General features: G+C 41.7%; 1 protein-coding gene across 2 annotated transcripts in view; it reads left to right on the forward strand.

Annotated features, from left to right (window-relative positions):
- LTBP3 (latent transforming growth factor beta binding protein 3) overlaps positions 1–19,611 on the forward strand; it is a 375,622-nt gene that overhangs the window by 36,286 nt on the left and 319,725 nt on the right. For both annotated transcript variants that reach the window (XM_085625923.1, XM_085625924.1), the window contains exons 2-4: positions 3,827–4,114; positions 5,838–6,073; positions 18,553–18,658. In XM_085625923.1, coding sequence (XP_085482049.1) covers positions 3,827–4,114; positions 5,838–6,073; positions 18,553–18,658 — 630 coding nt within the window. The remainder of the gene's footprint in view (positions 1–3,826; positions 4,115–5,837; positions 6,074–18,552; positions 18,659–19,611) is intronic.

The raw sequence follows: 19,611 nt of genomic DNA on the forward strand, positions 1-19,611 counted from the left end.
AGCTTCCAAAGTGGGCACAGGCGAAACCAATGCGTTTTCCCTGAGCCAGAGAGCTTTCCTTTAGAATCACCATCTGTACTGCTGTCAAAATGTTTTCTGTCGAAGAAAAGCGCATTTCAGCAGGCGTATACAAATGCGATCTATAAGCTATGGGAACTGTGTCCCCTTCATTGAAAGTCAGGTAGGTGAATCCTAACGCTCCTGATACAATCCTTATGACCACATTTGTGGTATTGTCTCTAGTTAACAGAAATTGAGTCACAAGCGGATCAGACTGCAAAGACCTAAGTACTGTGGTATGTTCCGCAAGCCAACTGGAAGGGGAAAAAGAAGGTCATATCAACACATATAGCGGTTTGATATGCTGGGCATAATCAGGAATGTAAGTCCTGCCAAAAGTCAAGAAACACAGCAATGATTGTAATTCCCAAAAGTAGGGGGCCAACCCTCTGCCTTCGTTATTGAGTTTGTAACCAAGGAAAAGGACTGCCAAAAAGGCAATATGCGACCTCGCAAAATTAAATTTGTAACCTAACATCGCAAAATGTTCGATAATGCGATCCACACGCATAAGATGCAGATTCATTTCATCGTCCATCATGTATATGTCATCGACGTATGAAAAGGCATCGGGTCAATTTCATGTAAGATCGACACAATACGTGCCGCAAACACTCCTGGGCTATTCTTATATCCCATAGGCAATCACGTATATCATTTTTGATTCCAAACTGCGATCCAAAATGGTAAGTCCTCTCGAATCGGAGGACGTTTTCCCATCACCGAGTTAATCACGATGGGACTAATCACAAGTTCTCCGTCCTGACCTGCTGCTGGAGAAGCAGCTCCAGCCGGAGCTGCTTGAATTGCACGAGACATAAACTGTATGACTTGTCTATGAAGATGAACTAATTGCGTATATAGTAGATGCAGCTCCACGTTAGTAACATTGAGATAATTGGGATGTGGTGTAAAACCAGCCAAGACAGGCCAAGTAGCCCCATCGATAGACAAGGGGCCCATTCGAACAAAAAAGAAAGAGTGGGGAAGTCACTATGAAACCAAATGGTATGCTTGCGGGACGTCAACGGAACTTCAATTAATGCATAAGGACGATACGCTTCTAGAGCAGCAGCGGCCGTGTAAGTGTGAAACAAATTATCATTAACCCAAAAATAAAATACTTCGAAGCAGTATGCTGGATCCGCCTCAACCACGAAAATAAAGGTAGCCCGCGAATTTTGGACTCCGTGTTGAGTCAAGTAAGCTGTAACCGCTGCCCGGCTATGTGCCGGAAAAGCGACTGGTTGTGCCATGTAAAATTTTAAGAGCTAATATAATGGTAGCGCAAATAGGTCAAAAAACCTTTTAAACTTCAAGCTTGAATAACTTACAGAAATAGGTGTACCCTGCAAATGCAGGAGGTGAAGCTCCCTCACCACGGATGTCTCCGAGAACCGATGAGAGGGTATCGTGGACGAGCACAAGCGCTACTCAGGGCTCTCATGAATAAGTACCAGACCAAATGTTTGCAGCACCATGTTGGAGGGATTATGTACAAACACAGAACTATGCGTAGGATTATGGGGCCTTAGTGCATAGGGACTGAGTCATCCTACCACCTAACTACCCATGAACCTAGGATCGACTAGCTATAGTGTCTCACTTGCTCCCCTACTCACTCACAGAGAAACAAGTGATTAGACACCTCAGAACACAACACTCCAGACTCTCTCAGGAATTGCGATTGCAAGAGACACCCTTTCTCTCGCACTCTTGTATATGTCCTCAATAAGATCTGACAGAGACACGAATTCGTTTAAAATATTTATTTTAACTAACGTACTCTAATGTGCAGTATACATGCCACAATAAGTAAAAAAATGCATAACTCAAATATGGTAAGCATAGCGATTAGTCCATAAATCATGAAAGGATCTGTCACTATTAAAAGACAGTACAGCCTAACCTCGCTCCCCTTGTATAGAAGCTGGATGATTATATGTTAGAAGATCTCAGGGCGTTATCTGCAGGCCCCATATCTCAGTCTATAGATATTAGAGCTCCAATATAGGTGCTGTCATGCTCTTCTCCTTGGAAAGGTCTCACTCTCCAAGTGTGTGCTACCTATTCTTGTATTCCAATAAGACCAACGTACGTGTTCCCAAACAGCAGCTGCATCGTTATGTTTTGTCTAAGTGCTAGGGCCTGACCAGAACAGAATAACAAGGGTCATTGTTGATCGACCTTGCTCACAAGGTGCAGAGTAAATCCCAGGAACCTGCAGAGTGTGAACACAGCGATAGGTTCCCATGTGAAAACGGCAATAGAGACATTTGCAGAATAAACTTCTGTAGTAACGTGCGCAAAGCAGCAGACAATCTGTAACGTGCTCATGTTACCTTAGAGGGGACGACAATGTCCCCATGGGCCATGTGACATGAACAAAACAAAAACTGCTTCAGCAAATGTTACTTTGATCAGTACTGTATGGGCAGCAAAAGGCATCAACCTGGTGTGCGATCTTTTTGCTAACAATCGCCCCCTTACTTTTGCTTTATTACAGGAGAAACACTCCCTTATCAAAATGGATTTCTATGATTTTCTGACAATCAAATCTAAACTCTCCAAATGGGCCCTCTCCAACCCCCAACTCTGTTCCAATTTATTTAGCACGCCAGTATAGGTGGCACTTGTCGTCTAAAATTTACAAACTCATTCATAACTCACAGTCCACCCCAATGCCGCCCATTTAGAAATGTTAGTCCAAACACTTCCGAAATTCAAGCACCCCTTACAGGACTCAAAATTTCCACCAATCTCCTTAAGAATAGATTGATCCCAATACTGTCCCTTCAACGATTATTTTCAGCACACTTATTTATACTGGACTCCATCCAGATTATTCAAACTGAAGCTGATTGGCTGCTGCTGGTCCTGTTATAAAGCCCCTGGGTACTTAGTGCATATGTTCCTTTCATGCAAATTACTTTCCTCATACTGAGTTGATACCAATATGCGACTTAAGGCTATCTTCAATGTGGACTTCACGTTATCCCTACCCCTTATACTAGGACCCCATGCCTCCACTTTTCTGTTAGACTTACCTGACAAATACTTAGCTTTACTAGATCTTCTACTGACAGTGGCCATTAAAGTCATACTTTTGAACTGGAAGACATTAAATATTTGTACCATTTCTCACATGGTGGTCATCGGTCACATATCTCAGAAGCACACATAAGAGTTTACCCACCTCTATGGGAAAACCTGTTGCATCTCAATCAATTTGACACACACTGGATAGCTTTGTGGCTGTCAACTGACACCTCATGGTCTACTCTGCTCCGTTCTCGATCATAGGTGTCATTCTCACCCTTTTCTTACTGTCTCTCACCCAAATGTCGGTTCCCTTCCCCCTTCTATCTCTCCTCCTCTTTTCTTTTCCTACTTATAGTTTATATTGGGTATGCCTACTGTAACCCTCTTCCACATCTATGTTTAGGCATTACTGTTTTTATATGCTCTATTTAGCAAAACTCAATGTTGTGCTTGCTGTTGTGATGCATCACCTTCTGCCTGCAGACAAGTTTAAATTTGGCTCAGTTTATCAATATTTCCCTTTGTACAAGGTTGTAAGCAGAAGCAATGTATATCTTTACTGACAGCATGTTCTAGTAGGCTTCATGTATGTATATATGTATTACATGCTTTCTGTTTCATACTGTCTTTAAGAAAATAATAAAATATTTAGAATTAAAAAATATAATTGTGGTGAAGATGATTTTATATTGGCATTCATTATTTCTCTAATTTCAATTTACAGTGGTCTGTCCCCTCCCATGCATGAATGGTGGGCAGTGTACTTCCCGAAACCACTGTCAGTGCCCGCCTGAGTTCACAGGACGGTTTTGCCAGTTCCCGGCCACACGCCAAGGATACCACACACTCCAGTCCGAGGGCAGCAACAGCGAGACTGTGTCCAGCAAGCATGCCATCTATGCAGTCCAAGTCATCTCGGATACCCAGGGCAATGGAGAGCAGATGTCCAGCAAGACCTCCGCTAGAGCCAGCATCACAGTGCCCTTGGGCAAGGGCGAACACTCTGCAGAAGGTAAGTAGTCTTTCAATCTGTAATATAGTCCTTCAATCTGAACAGTAGGCTTAGTTTAGAGAGTGTCTCCCTTAGACTTGAGAGTGGTCACAATATGAGGAGCTACTCAGTCACATAGCAAAAAAAAGTAATGGATCAAAATGCTTAAACAATCTGTCCCCCTTGCAGTTCCTCTGGGTACATTGCTTTGGAGTGGATAAAACACGATTTTGATAGGGCACGGCATGCTAAAGGACAAAAGAATGGAATGTGTCCAATTAATTTACCAGGGTTCAGATTGAGTCAGATGTTTTCATTTTATCATGTTTGTTTCTGAGTGTCCCTTTCATTAAAAGACAAAAGTGATTGGTGAAATGCTTACTGGAATCTCAGCAACTGGCAATCACTTTTGGACACATTCCAAGCCATTGGTTTTTGTCCACTACGCTACTTCTAAGAGAGACCAACATTATTCCAATTAGATTTGGTCCAGCTCGACTACAAGGGGACCACAAGAACCCCAGAATGATTTTGGCCTAATTGGACTTCCTGAGTGAGGTGCAGCTTGAGTCCAGTGTCCTAGGTGTGAAAGGGTATGCCCATCATGGGTCCACTGCTCACTGTGCAATAGGACTCAAGCTGCACCACACTGATGAGGTCCAACCAGACCAAAGCAGGCTGAGGATTGCATGTGTTCTTCTCTTTAGGGGGTCTGGCCATGCAGTATTGACTGGACTATATTGGAACAGGATAAAGCCATATTTGGATATGTTTGGCTTCTGTCTATAGTGAGAAAGTGGACAAAAACAATAGTGTGGCATGTAGACATGAAAAATGACCTGTGGCTAAGATGCCACCCATCTCTTTGTTTTTCTACATGACTGGCATCCTTTGGCCATCCTTGTGAGTAATATCTAAGGGCCTTATTACGAGTTTGGCAGCCCGACCGCTGTAGAATCCTGTCTGCTTCCACCAGTAGCCCACGGCACTGGCAGTCCAAAGTTTGCCATATTACGAGTTAACCACGGGGTCAGCAGTGTGGAGGCAGGGATCTTGCAGCAGTGGTGAATACTTTTTCCAAATATATTGATGCCTGTGTGTGCATTCAACTGTATATGTGTCGGATGCACACATATGCATGTGGAAATTTACCATATACCCATTACCGAGGTTCAGCTTCTATGTGGGCAGGCCTGGCAATGGGTATATAGTATGAAAAAGACTCACCTGTATATCGCACACAGGTGATACCTCGGGGTGAAGATCCTGCTGTGAAGGGGGGATCTATAGGCAGGGATCCACATTGGACTCTGCCTGGAAAAAGAAGAAAGGGTTGACTACACACCCCAAATCCTTTGCCACCGCCACCTTACAGCAGGCAGTTGGACCACCGCGGTCCGCTCGTGGATCAGGCAACTCGTCATACTCACAGCAGAGCAGCTGCCCGTACCGCTCTATGGTGGCTGCCTTTCCCCGATCGTGAACCTGGCAGTCAGCGGTCTGCCATTGGTCCAGCGGTGGTCTTCCCAAAGCCAATCCACCCAACTCATAATACGGCGGTCGGACCACGAACTCTCCATGCTCAGACCACCACTGCCGATTCAGCGATCCTCGGGACCTGCAAACTCTTAATAAGGCCCTTAGTCTGAAGAGTGACTCCCTCACTCTAGAGTTGTCACTTTATCTGGAGACTGTCTCCTTCAGTTTGTGTTTCTGATTCTGTTTACCTTTTACTCACCTCTAGTGCAGGCCCATCCGCCGTTACTGAATGTCCGTGTTCACCACCCTCCTGATGCCTCGGTGCGTGTGCACCGCATTGATAGCTTGAGCGCTGAGGCCACTGGCCAAGGGTCTCAACATCTCATCCAGCACCCTGCACAGAGTTCAACTGGGCAAAGCGCCCCAAACCTGCATGTCAGCCGACCACAGACTCAGAAACCACTGGGGCGCTGCTTCCAAGAAACCCTACCCAAGCAATCCGTGAGTTTGTTTCACCTTACTTTATGTGCCATCACACAGAACAGATACAAAAAAGGGAAAACATCAGTCACACTCACAAAACCAGTACAGCAGTGGCAGCAGTTCAAGTTCCACTCATGCAAAGAAGATATATGCCACACAAGTAGTAGCATTAGAAGTTTCTCTCACATGTATGGGCAGGTGAATCGAAAACCTATGTCACACACAACACAGTTAGCTGCATCTGTGCAAGCATTACACATAAACACACACACACAGACACACTCACACATCCCTTTTATTGTGTGGATCTTCTTGTAGGGAGAGCAGATGCACAATGATACAGTCAGTGTAATCCAAATGTAGTAGAAATGCAAAGAGAAATCAAAATGAAATTAATTTAAAAGAATATATTAATAAAAAAACATTCTTAGTACCTGTGAAAGCGAAGAAAGCTCCTTTACTTGTTGACGTGAGGTGGGAAGGAGGGAAAACATGGAAAAAGCTCACAGAAATTTTGCAAACAAAAATGTGTTCATCAAGCAAATGATCAAAAAATCTCAGGTTCTTTAGATGAGAGTGGTTCGGAGTTCTGAGCATGTTGCTCCAAACTAAGAACTGGGAGAGGTGACACAAGTTCAGAAATAAACGGTAACAGCGTCAATTAAGGTTTTCTACTAGGCACTCTTTCAATTGAAGAGCTGATAGTATTGTTTTAATCCACCTACAATTGGTTTATCTAAAGGGATTTGAGACCTCAAACCCCTTCCATTCATGTAGCAAGAAATGAACTGTTGAATACAAATTCTGTAAAATAGCCTGTATAGTATGACTGCCCTGTGGGTCAGTTCCAAGTTCTGGAGTAAAATCAAGGAAAAGAAGTAGGTGTAATCCCAAAGGGAAAGAAAGGTGATCATTCTATGATCATTCTATATACCAGTGATTCACTCACAGACCCACATCTCCCAGTCACCTCACCACTTCACCATCAAACTATCATTCAGCTTTTTAAATCAATATAGTGGCAGCTAGCAAGAAAACGGTGGTGGAATTGGACAGAAGAGATAGCCAATGTACTCCACAACTCAGAAGGAGGTAGAGGCAATTTAGCATACATTTTCGGTCACCTGTTTGATGCAGACAAGATATAGCATGCGCTACTATCTATCCAAAACAGCTTTTCTGGTTGATAAATTCCCCATGTTATTATGGGTGTTGTTGCACACCTTCCGCAGGGCCTACAATCATGTATAAGAATGTAACATATAATAATGAGACAGCTTCTTCTGGGCACATAATATCTGATCTCACCATGGTCCGTATCAGATATAAAAAAAATCAAGACTTTACTGTCTCACTCCTAAATATAACTCCAACATGTGCACATGTTTAATAATATAGCCTTATAGCCCGGCGTAGCGGGCTATACCACTATTAAAGGCCCGCTCCAGCGTTAAAGGCACGAGCCGAAGGCGAGGGAATTTAACAGGGAAGGGGGACTTTAATAGCCGGTATAACCCAGCTACGAAGGGCTATAAGGCTATTAGAACATTTTGCCACTAGAGAGCAGAATGTTCTAACAAATTAAACAAAGTCCTCTCGGAGTTCGAAGGGGTTTAAATCCCCTCGGGCTCCGAGAGGCCTTTGTGAAAACAACATTGGAATGTTGCTTTGCGGGCCTTTACCGGCCCGTAGAAGTACTGAGCACTCCATTGTAGTCAATTGAGTGCTCCACATTACAATGTTCTAATATGGTTTAATTTCACTGTTTGCTACTTAGGCCAGGGTGCACAGAGGGACCATCACTAATATCTCCTCCACTTTTAATAATTAATTGTTGGAGTTACATGATCTTAAAAAATAAGATTTGATATCTTCCTTTTTTTTATACAATGGACGTAATACTTAAAAATGACTTGCGACTAGTGGCGTGGCATCGGAATATTATGCCTAACTATTGTCTAATCAAAATATGGCGTCCTAAATATTGTTTATAAATAAATTGCTCCATTGAAGTAAAAGAAACTACATGCAGTGCAGCAGTATTTTTGTAAACCGTATTTAGACCACAGTATGTATGTCAGGACATAGGGGGTCATTACAGAAGTCTGTCCGCCATTGTATCGTATTTGGGAACGCCCGCCTAAGAGGTGGCAGTCCCATAGGCAAAATTATAATGCGACCACCACAATGGCAGTCGCATTGGCCACCATTTACATTGCGGTGGGTGCTGCTGGCTGCAGCACCCTCCGCAATGTAAAACAGGATGTTGTACATATCCCACACTATGTGACAGGCACCATGCAGTGCCTGTCACTTGGTTAAGTGATATGTAGGGGGGCACCACTGAAAGAAATGTGCCAGGCAGGAAGTGGGGGCCGCTATGGGCCCCCAATGTCCATCCCCGCCAGCCTTTTCATGGTCGGTGAACCGCCATTTAAAGGCAGGTGAGGAGGGACATCCTAATCCCTATGCCACTGCCACCAATGCAGGGATTGGGAGGCCCTCCACCGCACTGGCGGGCTCAAGGAGCCTGTCGGATGAGCTCCGACCTCCATGGAACCCCCAGCCACTGTATAGTGGCTGGCGGGGAATGGCCTTCCGATGACGTTGAGTGCGCTACCGTCATTGTAATGACCCTCATAGTTATGATTTTGATATTCTGACATACAACTGCTGTAGTTCCGCATGTGCACACTTTGACTTGTGTTGCATCAGATTAACTAGAGCACATTCAAGTACTTTTCAACCCAGGGAGTACTATTGGATCCTGCTATATGATAACCTAGGGCCTCATTAGGATAGCAGTGGGACCACCACCGTCACCCCTTCGGTGGCGGTCCCACCACCACCCGTAACTGGCTGGCAGTTCCTTGGCGGTTGAAGAGACTAACTTCCACAGATACGACGGGCCGTCGGAGGTGTAGTAATGCCTACAGTGGTGGCGGTGACTGCCAGGCACCACCTTAGGTATTACAATGTTCCTTTCTGCCGGCCCATTATTGGCTGTGAACTCGCCATGAAAAGGCTGGGCAGAAAGAGACATTGGGGGCCTGTAGGGGCGGCCCACTTCACCTCTGGTCCTCAGCTTTGGGTTTTGAGGGGCACATATGGTGCCCCCCTGCATATCCCTGCACCACGTGACAGACACCGCATGGTGCCTGGCACGTAGTGCAGGGATATGTGTGATATTCATCTTTTGTACTGCTGCGTGTGCTGCAGCCCGCAGCACATGCCGCAATACAAAATATAGACATTGCGGCCATGGTGGTGGCGGTTGCATCCTAATTCGTCTGGTGAGACCCCCTACTTATAGTCGGGCGGTCCCATTTCCGAATGTATGGCGGTCGGACATAAGTCCGACTGTCATCCTAATGAGTCCCTATGTCACTATCCTTATACCTGAGAATTGGAAAAGGCAGTTTTAATTCTTAGTGTACAGTTTCCTATGATATCTCATAATTTATGTTTTTATGTCTTACATACATACTTACCTTTTGGTGTAACTTTCATAAGAACGTCTGAGTATAAGACACAAAAGGAAAACAGATCTTTGTAAATTGTGACCTGATGTGTTTTTAATGTCTTCTGGTTCCAAGATGTTAAGTTATGTTATGTTAAGTTATGGTATAAAGCTAGTATAGTGCAAATGATACGACCCTAGTGCTTCTTGGTTACATCAGTCTGACAGTCTGTTTTCATCAGTTTATAGAACGTAAGTTGATCCTCTTGCAGTGACAAGGTGATGTGTAACCCATTCCAGGCTTCAGTGCCTTGGACAAAAAATGGACAAGCACCTTGTTTTAATCTTTTAAATCTGCAGATTACCACAAAGATCATATATTCATAGTGCAGTAATCTGTGAGCTCTACAGTAAATGACCAAAATATCGGCTTAAAAGTATATTTATTATGTCAAAAATATTGTAACTACCTATATATCGTGGACATTATATATTATATATTATATAATATATAATATATTGCTGTATTTAATATTGTTTAGTTATAATAATTGTAATAAAGATTGTTTTTTTATTAATGTAATATATAGTACCTAGTATATTACTTTTAGGCGCTATTATCATTAGTATAAATATTATTAATATTTTAAAATATACCCTGTAATTTTAAATGTGTAATTTATTTTTTTCAGTGTAATTAATAATTTATAATGTAGTTGTTGGGTTTGTATTGAAATAGAATGGGCAGTAGAATAAATTATAATTACATTATTTTTGTTAATTCTTTGTTATTGTTGATCAAATATTTCATTGATTATTATTTATGTATATTGTTTCCTTGTTATTTTAGTTGTTTGAGCTTAATTTGTTGATTTTAATTTTTTAATTTATGTAACTACTTTATATTTTAGTTGATGGCTGTTAGGGCTGTATGGGAACAAGGTGGGAAGTTAATTACATTTTAATTAATTTAACTGATATGTTAATATTTTTTTTATTCTAAATTAGATATTTAATTGATTGATTATTTTTCATATTGTGTAATAATTGAATTTTTAATTTATTTATTTCAGTTTCATTTGTAAATTATAGTGTATATTTAAATTTTTATACTTTTGTTAGTCATTTATATTTTGTAGCAGATTGTGTGGTGTGTATTCAAATAGAATGAAAAGTTATTGAAAGTATATTTTTTAAATTAATTATTAAACCTAATTTATTTAATTTTTGATCCCAATAAATCATGCATATTTAAATTGTTTATTATTTTTATTGTTTGTTTTATTTGACTTATTTGTTAGCTTGCTATATGTTTTGAAAATGATTATTTTTAAAATATATTTGTAAGTCATATTTTCATTTAAATAACTTTTTGTACTTTTTAAGATGGGTGTAGGGGACCTGGGGCAGGGTCCATATATGTAGCTGGAGGTAAATGTTCAAATTTGAAAGAACAAAATGAAAACAATATCAGTATGTACTTTAAATATCTGTGGAGTGAACGATTTTAAAAAAAGGCAGGTTTTGGCAAAGATAGCTAGAGGACTTTCTTGGGATATTCTCTGTCTACAGGAGACGCACATTGCCTGGGCCAATAGGGCGTGGCTTAAAAAACTGGGGATGGAGCTGATTGCATGTTCAAAACAATCTACTAATACTAGGGGTGTGGCAATTCTTTGCAAGATGGGGGTACTGTCCTGTAAGAAATATAAGGAGGATAAGTGGGGTAGGTGGCTGATCATTGAGGCAAGGTTTGGAAATATGGAGGTATTAACTATTTGTTCAGTTTATGGGCCAAACCTGGACGAACCTGAAATATATGACCTCCTTAATCTGGAACGTTCTATGTGGCCCCAACCTGTCATACTATGTGGGGATCTAAATATACATTTGGATGATTCAGTCGATATTAATTCAGGTTTTTCGTATGTGGGGAGAAAGCCAAGAGTTTATAGGACTCTGTGTAACTTAGCTAGGAATCAGGGTCTATATGACGCCTGGAGCAGGCTTAATAAAGGACAGCTGGGCTATACTTTTTACTCTGCTCCCCACAATAAACTGTTTCGGCTCGACTATATATGGGTCTCATCTGCGATATTGGAAAAATCCACAATTACTCTGTTGCCGAGACTAATCTCGGACCATAATCCCCTTGTGTTAAAATTTGAAATTTCTGTTGCGCCTTCTCCGATGTCCAATTGGACCTTTGATAGGAAACTACTATCTGATCAGGAGTACCGGGATCATATCAAGTTCTGGCTGCAAGGTTTCTTTTTAGTTAATAATAATTCGGCCCCAGACACCGTGGTCTGGGACACATTTAAGGCCGGTGTAAGGGGGGAAACCTTGAGATTTGTGGTACAGAAGCGTAAAACTATGAAACATATATTGGAACAACGCATTCTAGATTTAAGTATGGCAGAATGCGAGCTAGCTCAAAAGATTAAGGACAGGTCGGACGCTTCTGTATTCCAAAATAACGTGGCTATACGGAGGTCTCTAATTTTTCAGCATTATGCTGACGAAGCAGCCGTTAAATATCAGACTTTCCGAAGGGAATGTTATGAATATGGGGAGCAGGTGGGGAAGGTGTTGGCCAATAGATTACGGCAAAAACAGATGCAAACTAAGATTGATAAAATCAAGAATAGAGATGGTTCAATACAAGAAACGGAAGTTGGGGTCCGGGAGGTGTTTAAAAACTTCTATCAAAAGCTGTATGAAAATGAAAAAACTATGGACTCGGGGCAGTATCTGGGGAAAATCCCCTCTTCATGTTTAGGGCCGGTCCAGAAGGATATGCTCTCTACTTCAATAATCTGGGAGGAAATTGAGTTGGCGATGGCATCTTTACCTCAGGGGAAAGCGATGGGGCCGGATATGATCCCCTTGGAGTTTTACAGTATCTTTCAGGTTGATTGCGCGAGGTGTTGCTCTCTCTATTTCAGCAGGCATTTAATGGTATAATACCGGATTCATGGTCTAAGACAACCATAATAGTCTTTAAAAAGAAAGGGAAGGATGCGCTTGAACCGGCTTCCTATCGCCCAATTACATTAATTAATTCAGACAGCAAGATCTTTTCCAAGCTTCTTGCTAGAAGGCTAGGGAAGGTTATTGCACCCCTAGTCTCACAACGTCAGCATGGGTTTATAGCGGGGAGAGGCACTACTGACCATGTCCGCCGAATAATATCTCTTTTGGATTGGGCTCAGGTTTCTGAAGCTTCAATCGCGGTGGCCCTGTTGGATGCCGAGAAGGCATTCGACAGGGTCTCCTGGGACTTTTTATGGGCGGCTCTCATATGGAAAGGTTTCCCGTTATCCTTTATCAAGGCAGCGCAAGCTCTTTATATCCGTCCTGCTGCGACAGTTCGTATATCCGGGAAGTATTCTGAGGAGTTTAAGATTTACAGGGGCACTCGTCAGGGTTGCCCCTGCTCTCCCCTTCTTTTTGCTCTTTATATTGAGCCTCTGTTGATCAAAATTGAGCAAGACACAGAGATTATGTCAGTTAAACCTATGCAGGAATCTGTTAAAGTATTAGCTTACGCAGATGACGTGGCTGTTGTTACAGGGGACGTGGTCAAAACGATGAGACGTATTGAAATTTTGACATCGGAGTTCGGTGCCGTGTCAGGCTACAAATTGAACTTACAAAAGACACAAGTCCTTTTTACGGGTACAGAGGTTTTGACAGGTGTTAACACAGTGACAGAGGCTGTTTATTTGGGCATCAAAATTGCCTCAAAGGTACAAACTATTGTTAATCTAAATTTTGATCCAATGTTAGCCTCGTCCAATAAAATGTTAGAGAATTTGGATTATTTGCACCTGTCTCTCTATGGCAGGTGCAATGTTATTAAGATGGTTGTTTTTCCTAAATTTCTTTATCTATTTCGTACAATTCCACTTTTGTTACCCAATTCAATCTTTATAAAGATAGAAAGAATGAGCTCTCGCTTCATATGGGGTTATAAGAGAACAAGGAGAGCTTTTAAACGGCTCAATTTACCAAGAGCAAGGGGGGGGGGTTGGATATCCCCCCAATTTCGTTATTATTATTGGGCTTCGATGCTCCAGCATATGGGGATATTGTTTTTTGGTACTCAGATGTATAAAGACCCAGCTGTTTTTCCTTCTATATATGAGCTCATCATGGGGCCTGAAGCTAGGTACTTATTTTTTAAGTTCTCTGTGCCAAGTTATTATAAAAGAACCCGTTTTAAGATTCTTGGGGCTCGAGGTGCAGTCTGGCGCAAAGATTGTAAACAGTTTATTTTAAAGGAATATAATCGTTATATGCCTTTAGGAATAACAGGGAAGCTCCCAGTAATCTTTTACGACTCAACTATTCTGAGATGGAATATTCAGGGGATCAGAACTATTGGGGACCTCTTTTTAAATAATCAAATGATGTCGTTTTGTGAACTTCAGGAGAAGTTTGGGCTGCTACGCTCGGACTTCTTTAAATATCTTCAAATTCGAAGTTTTTTAGATAAACTTAATTTAAGAGGGCGTATTAGTCTGGAAAAGAACTCGATATTGGAGTCTATAAAGGGGAGATGTAAGATTTCTCAACTATCTGAACTTATAATGGCAACCCAGCAGGATGACCTTGTACACTTCGAGCAACGTTGGGATAGAAGGTTGGGGGTAGTAGGTATTGACTTACAGCTTGTATTGGGCCTGGTGGATGCCGTTCTTTTATCAGGTAGATTCAAAAGTCAATGTTATATGGTTATTTTTGATTTATACTTTTCCCAGCGAAGATAGCTAAATGGGAGACTAGTCGGGGGGGACGTTTGTCCTCGATGTGCCTTGAGGGCAGCTGATTCGGTGCATATGTTTTATGAATGTCCTGTACTGGCCCCTTTTCTGAAGGAGGTAAAATGTTTTCTGAACTCAGCTCTGGGAGTGCTTGTCGATGTTACACCTCAATTAGTGCTATTTGGATATGAGTTTGGGGTAAATATTAGAAAGCGTTCAACTCCTGAGAAGGGGTTTCTACTTTTATGTATGGCTGTCTTCCGTTTATGTATCACCTCCCAATGGCTAAGTCTGGATTCACCGTCTTTCTCTATTTGGAAGGCTAAATTGTTAGCTTTGTATAACTTGGAAATTGCTTTGTATAAACTTAAAGGCAGAAGAAAAAAGAAATTTGGGTTAGCACTATGGGCCCCAATAATTAATTGGGTCTGACTGAGGTATTCTTTATGTATTGATTATGTATTGACTAAAACTTCTTTGAATGTAATTATGAAATTATCAATGCTGATTTTAATAAAACTTTTTAAAAAAAGAAATTTTTTTATTATTATATTTTACTGTGTGTTGATGGTTTTATTTGGGTTGAAGAGAGGAATGTGAATTTAATTATAATGATTTACATTTTTAAAATTATTTTGTGTTTTTTTAAGGTTATTTTGTATGCATGTTTCACATAAAATATGTTTTTTTTGTTAGTTTTATATACCGCAAACTAGACCCGAGACATCGGGTATCAGAGTGCTTTACATGTACACCACATTCATTACAGATGGACACATTCATTTTTTTTTTGTTTGGCACGGGGAGATTAATTTATTGTTAGGTATTTCAATGTTTTATAGAAAATAATTATGAATAAACAAATGTTATTCGTTACAAAATTCAACACGTTCTCTATTGAGTGGGAATAGTAAATCTAACCCTTGCGAAGTCCAATACTTTCCATACTGTTGCTTGGAATGGAGTGGGAATATTAAATCTAACCCGTGCTAAATCCAACAGGATTGGGGTTGGTAAATCTAACCTCTCGCAAGTCCAACACCTTCTCTACTGTCACATAAACTGGAATGTGAATCGTTAAACAAACCCCTCTGAACTCCTAATATTGGTTAGAGTGGATTGATATTATTTTTAATGTTTTTTTTTTAATGTTTATATTATTGTTAGAAACCCGTTTTCAATTATTTTGTTATATTTATTATGTTACTTTATTTAATAATGTATTTATACATACTTTTTGAATTTCTTTTTTGTTTCTGTAAAAAATGTGTTTTAAATTATTAAAATATTAAAATGTTAATTGTTAATGTGCCTATTATTTCTATATTTAGTGTACAATACTATATAAAACTTTTTATATGTTCATTTTAATAGTTAAATTAGGTATCATATTTTTGTTAGTCGGATATATGTTTGCTAATTTCCACTTTATTTTAATGTTAATATTTAAAATGAAATGTATTTAAAATGCTCTTATTAATTGTTATTTTTTAAGTAAATTTATTTATATATATATAAGTCGAGCCAAGCAAGGGCAGCTGCGGTGCAGGTTATGACTTCACGACGGGTCGGGTGCATTGTCATCCCCACCCCTGCCCGGTGGACGTTCGAATTTGGGGGCTGGAGCGTTGAGGGGACTCGAGGGAGTTCTGAGACATTGCACCGACCAGGACTCTGACATTAGACCACACCGTGGATTGTCCTGCACGTTGCCGAAAATCCACATGGACCTTAAAATCAAATCCCCACGTAGAACTTACCTGGAGTGAAGCATTCTGGGACTGGTGGTTCTGACGAGCAGCCAGTTGGTGCACGGTCACATGGATGGGGGTGGAGCAATTTTTCCATTAATGTGAAATGTGCTGGACTTTTAAAAACGGAGGGGAAAGAGAATCCTGACAGGAGTGGCATCTGAGGAAGGCCGAGACAGGCCGAAATGCATTATGCCCGTGCAGTCTATTAAAGAGCTTCCATCCTGTCCCTTCGTGTGGCCTCTGCTTCTTCAGGTTGGAGGAGTTGTTTTGGATATATATATATATATGTCGAGTGCATTTTTCGAACGCTTTGGGGCATTGGTATACAACAGAAATTGCACGGCTGTCCTGCCGTGGAAAAGTGCACCATCCCGGATGAAGAGAGGCTGAACAGCTAATGAACTGTGTCACAGCTGCTGTCAGCGCAGCCAACTTTGGAACAATTTGACCAGCGAAAGTGTTCAGAAACAAACTGGAGGGAATGACAATATTCCATAAACAGAATGCGGAGAGCAACTCACTGTGAGTAATAACAGTTCTAAAATCAGAACAGCAAGTTCCATCATGCATTGTGAAAAATGAGGCACTATGCGCAAAGCAGGAAGCAAAGACCACTGAGGGAAACATATAAAAGGCTGCCAGATTAAGAATTGGAATCCGCTCACCGCATTTTCGGAATTGCCTATGAAAAAGAGGCGGTAGCCTTGAAACGCGTTGGCGTAGTAATTCAAATCGGGACACTAGCTGGTTTCCGTATCTAATAAATGCCTTTGATGTTAGTTGGCTGTCGAGTGCATTTTTCGAAAGCTTTGGGGCATTGGTATACAACAGAAATTGCACGGCTGTCCTGCCGTGGAAAAGTGCACCATCCCGGACGAAGAGAGGCTGAGCAGCTAATGAACTGTGTCACAGCTGCTGTCAGCGAAGCTAACTTTGGAACAATTTGACCAGCGAAAGTGTTCAGAAACTCACTGGAGGGAATGACAATGTTCCATAAACAGAATGCGGAGAGCAACTCACTGTGAGTAATAACAGTTCTAAAATCAGAACAGCAAGTTCCATCATGCATTGTGAAAAATGAGGCACTAAGCGCAAAGCAGGAAGCAGAGACCACTGAGGGAAACATATAAAAGGCTGCCAGATTAAGAATTGGAATCCGCTCACCGCATTTTCGGAATTGCCTATGAAAAAGAGGCGGTAGCCTTGAAACGCGTTGGCGTAGTAATTCAAATTGGGACACTAGCTGGTTTCCGTATCTAATACATGCTATATATATATATATATATATATATATGTGTAGAGCCAGACAATGTTAGTTACTTATAGAATGCATTTTGAGTGTCCTCACTGTTGGCACTGCATCATTAGTACTACATAGTTAGACTAAATAGTGTTTTGATTAGCCATTTAACTTTCAGCTGACTCATACGTTTCTAATAACACCCTATATGGAGAGCAATCCCAATATGTCAAACATAATTTGATAGTAAACTCAATTGAGTAAAACAAAACAACTGGGTAATTCAGATTTTGTCCCCCTTTGTTCCATTCATTTGCATTGATGAATGCCACTGGAGAATATGAAATATGTATCAATTTCTGAAATGAACATTGCTCAGAACCCCCTTCCAAGACTTTGATGTTCCCCACAGTAGGGGCCTGATTACGAGTTTGGCGGTCCAGCTCCGGAGCTACCTCCCCCCCACACCGCCAAACCTGTGGTTGGGCTGTCCACTAGATTAGGAGTTTCCACATGTCTGGCAGGCTTTTTTTGGGCGTTACCATGGCGTGCCTCTAAAATGGGCACTGCAGTGGAAATGCCAAAAACAGTTCATGCATGGCATAGACTGAAAAGTCCATGCCGTGCAGGAACTGGGATGCATGCACACAGGGGCGCACATGTTGTGCCCCTCTCCATGCACTTCAGGGCACTGAGGCACGAGGGGGTCTGTAGGGACCCTTTTGTTTCCTCTCTGCCAGGGTTTTCATGGAGGAGGAATTTCCATGAAAACCATGGCGGAGCGCAAACTCCTAATATGCTTGGTAGGACTTGTCAGAACCGCAGCGGTCCTGCCAAGCATATTGATGCCTCCTGACTACTACAAGGGAATGGCGGTTTCTTGGTGGCGGAGCAATGGCGGTTCAACCACCCTTGTCGTAATAGGGCGGTTTGGAGACCGCCGCTGCGCCCCCATGACTCTGGCGGTCTGTGGACCACCAGACTCGTAATTGAGCCCTAACTGTGAGGCCATTGACTTCTGAACATTTGCTCGATTAACCTATGGAGTCAACACAGAGTCTGCAGCATGAGATCCACATCATCCACACAAAGTAATAGGGCTGGGTCTGTTTAAACATTGAAAGAGAGACTGAATATTACATACAGATAATTAAAGTCACTGTTAAATTATGGAATCATACAGGAAAATGTGTTGACTTTATCGAAGAATACTTTTTTTATTGAAATATCTCTTATTCTCTTTTTGTGGGCGGTGTGGGCCTGCACGCTATCAGTGTGGAAGTAATCCCCTGCCTGGGCTGACAAAGGAAGAGGACTGCTGTGGGAGCATCGGCACTTCTTGGGGCCAGAACAAGTGCCACAAGTGTCCGCAACTTCAGTGTGAGTACTACCAGTGATGTCCCCCACTGTAACTACTGCCAGAACCACCCTCTGTCAAGAGTACCACTAGTACCACCCTGCTCTGTGATTTCACCTCTGCCTTCTCCACATGTCCTTCACGATCTATGGTTAATATTAATAGGCACTCTGACTATTTTTGACATCCACTGCTGTCAGTATAGTATCTCTAGTAACTCATTGTTACCACTAGGGGTGTGCGGAATTTGCGTAGTCGCACTATGCAAAGCTCCGCGAAACGGTAAAAAATCCCCGCGAGCGCGCAGAACTTCCGTGAACACGCGGAATTGCTTGGTCGCGATGTTTTTTTTCCTGTTCGCAAACGCTGTTTGCGTGCTCGGGGGGAAATATCTCGTGAACACGCATTTTGAAAGCACGAACAAGTAAAAAATTCCGCGAAGCCGCTGGTTGCGGAATTTTGGGCAATTTCGCGTTCTTCACGGAACGCGAAATTACCCAAATTCCGCAAATTCCACTATTGAGCCATATTTTTGGCATCTATGATGTCCTCTGTATCCCCAATTAATCTTCACTTATGTATGTAGTGCCAGAAATCCCCCCCAAGTGAGCCTAGCACCAATTTCTCCCCTGATGTAAGGTGCATATTTGTGAATACCACTTGAATAAGTTCCTGTTCTGTGTGTTCAAGAACCTAACACTGCTTTAAGTACTAAACGATCAACTCTCCATGCTGCATGTACTGTGCTAGAACACAAGAGTAACTTGTATGCCTGGATACAGAAGAGTGCCTTTTGTTCAACTTTGGCTACTCAGTAGGGTGGGGCTTTTTCATACTGCTCAGCAAAACAAAGCCAACTTTGAACTGAGCCTCCTCGATATAACTTGGCTTCTTGTGTAAATCTTCAACAAGAGCAGACACCAATGTAGGGCTTTTCAGTACAGAATCTGTAGGGAAAGATATCTCCTTGGTCAGT

The sequence above is a fragment of the Triturus cristatus genome, chromosome 9 (assembly GCF_964204655.1).
Source record: "Triturus cristatus chromosome 9, aTriCri1.1, whole genome shotgun sequence".
NCBI classification, from domain to species: Eukaryota; Metazoa; Chordata; class Amphibia; order Caudata; family Salamandridae; genus Triturus; species Triturus cristatus.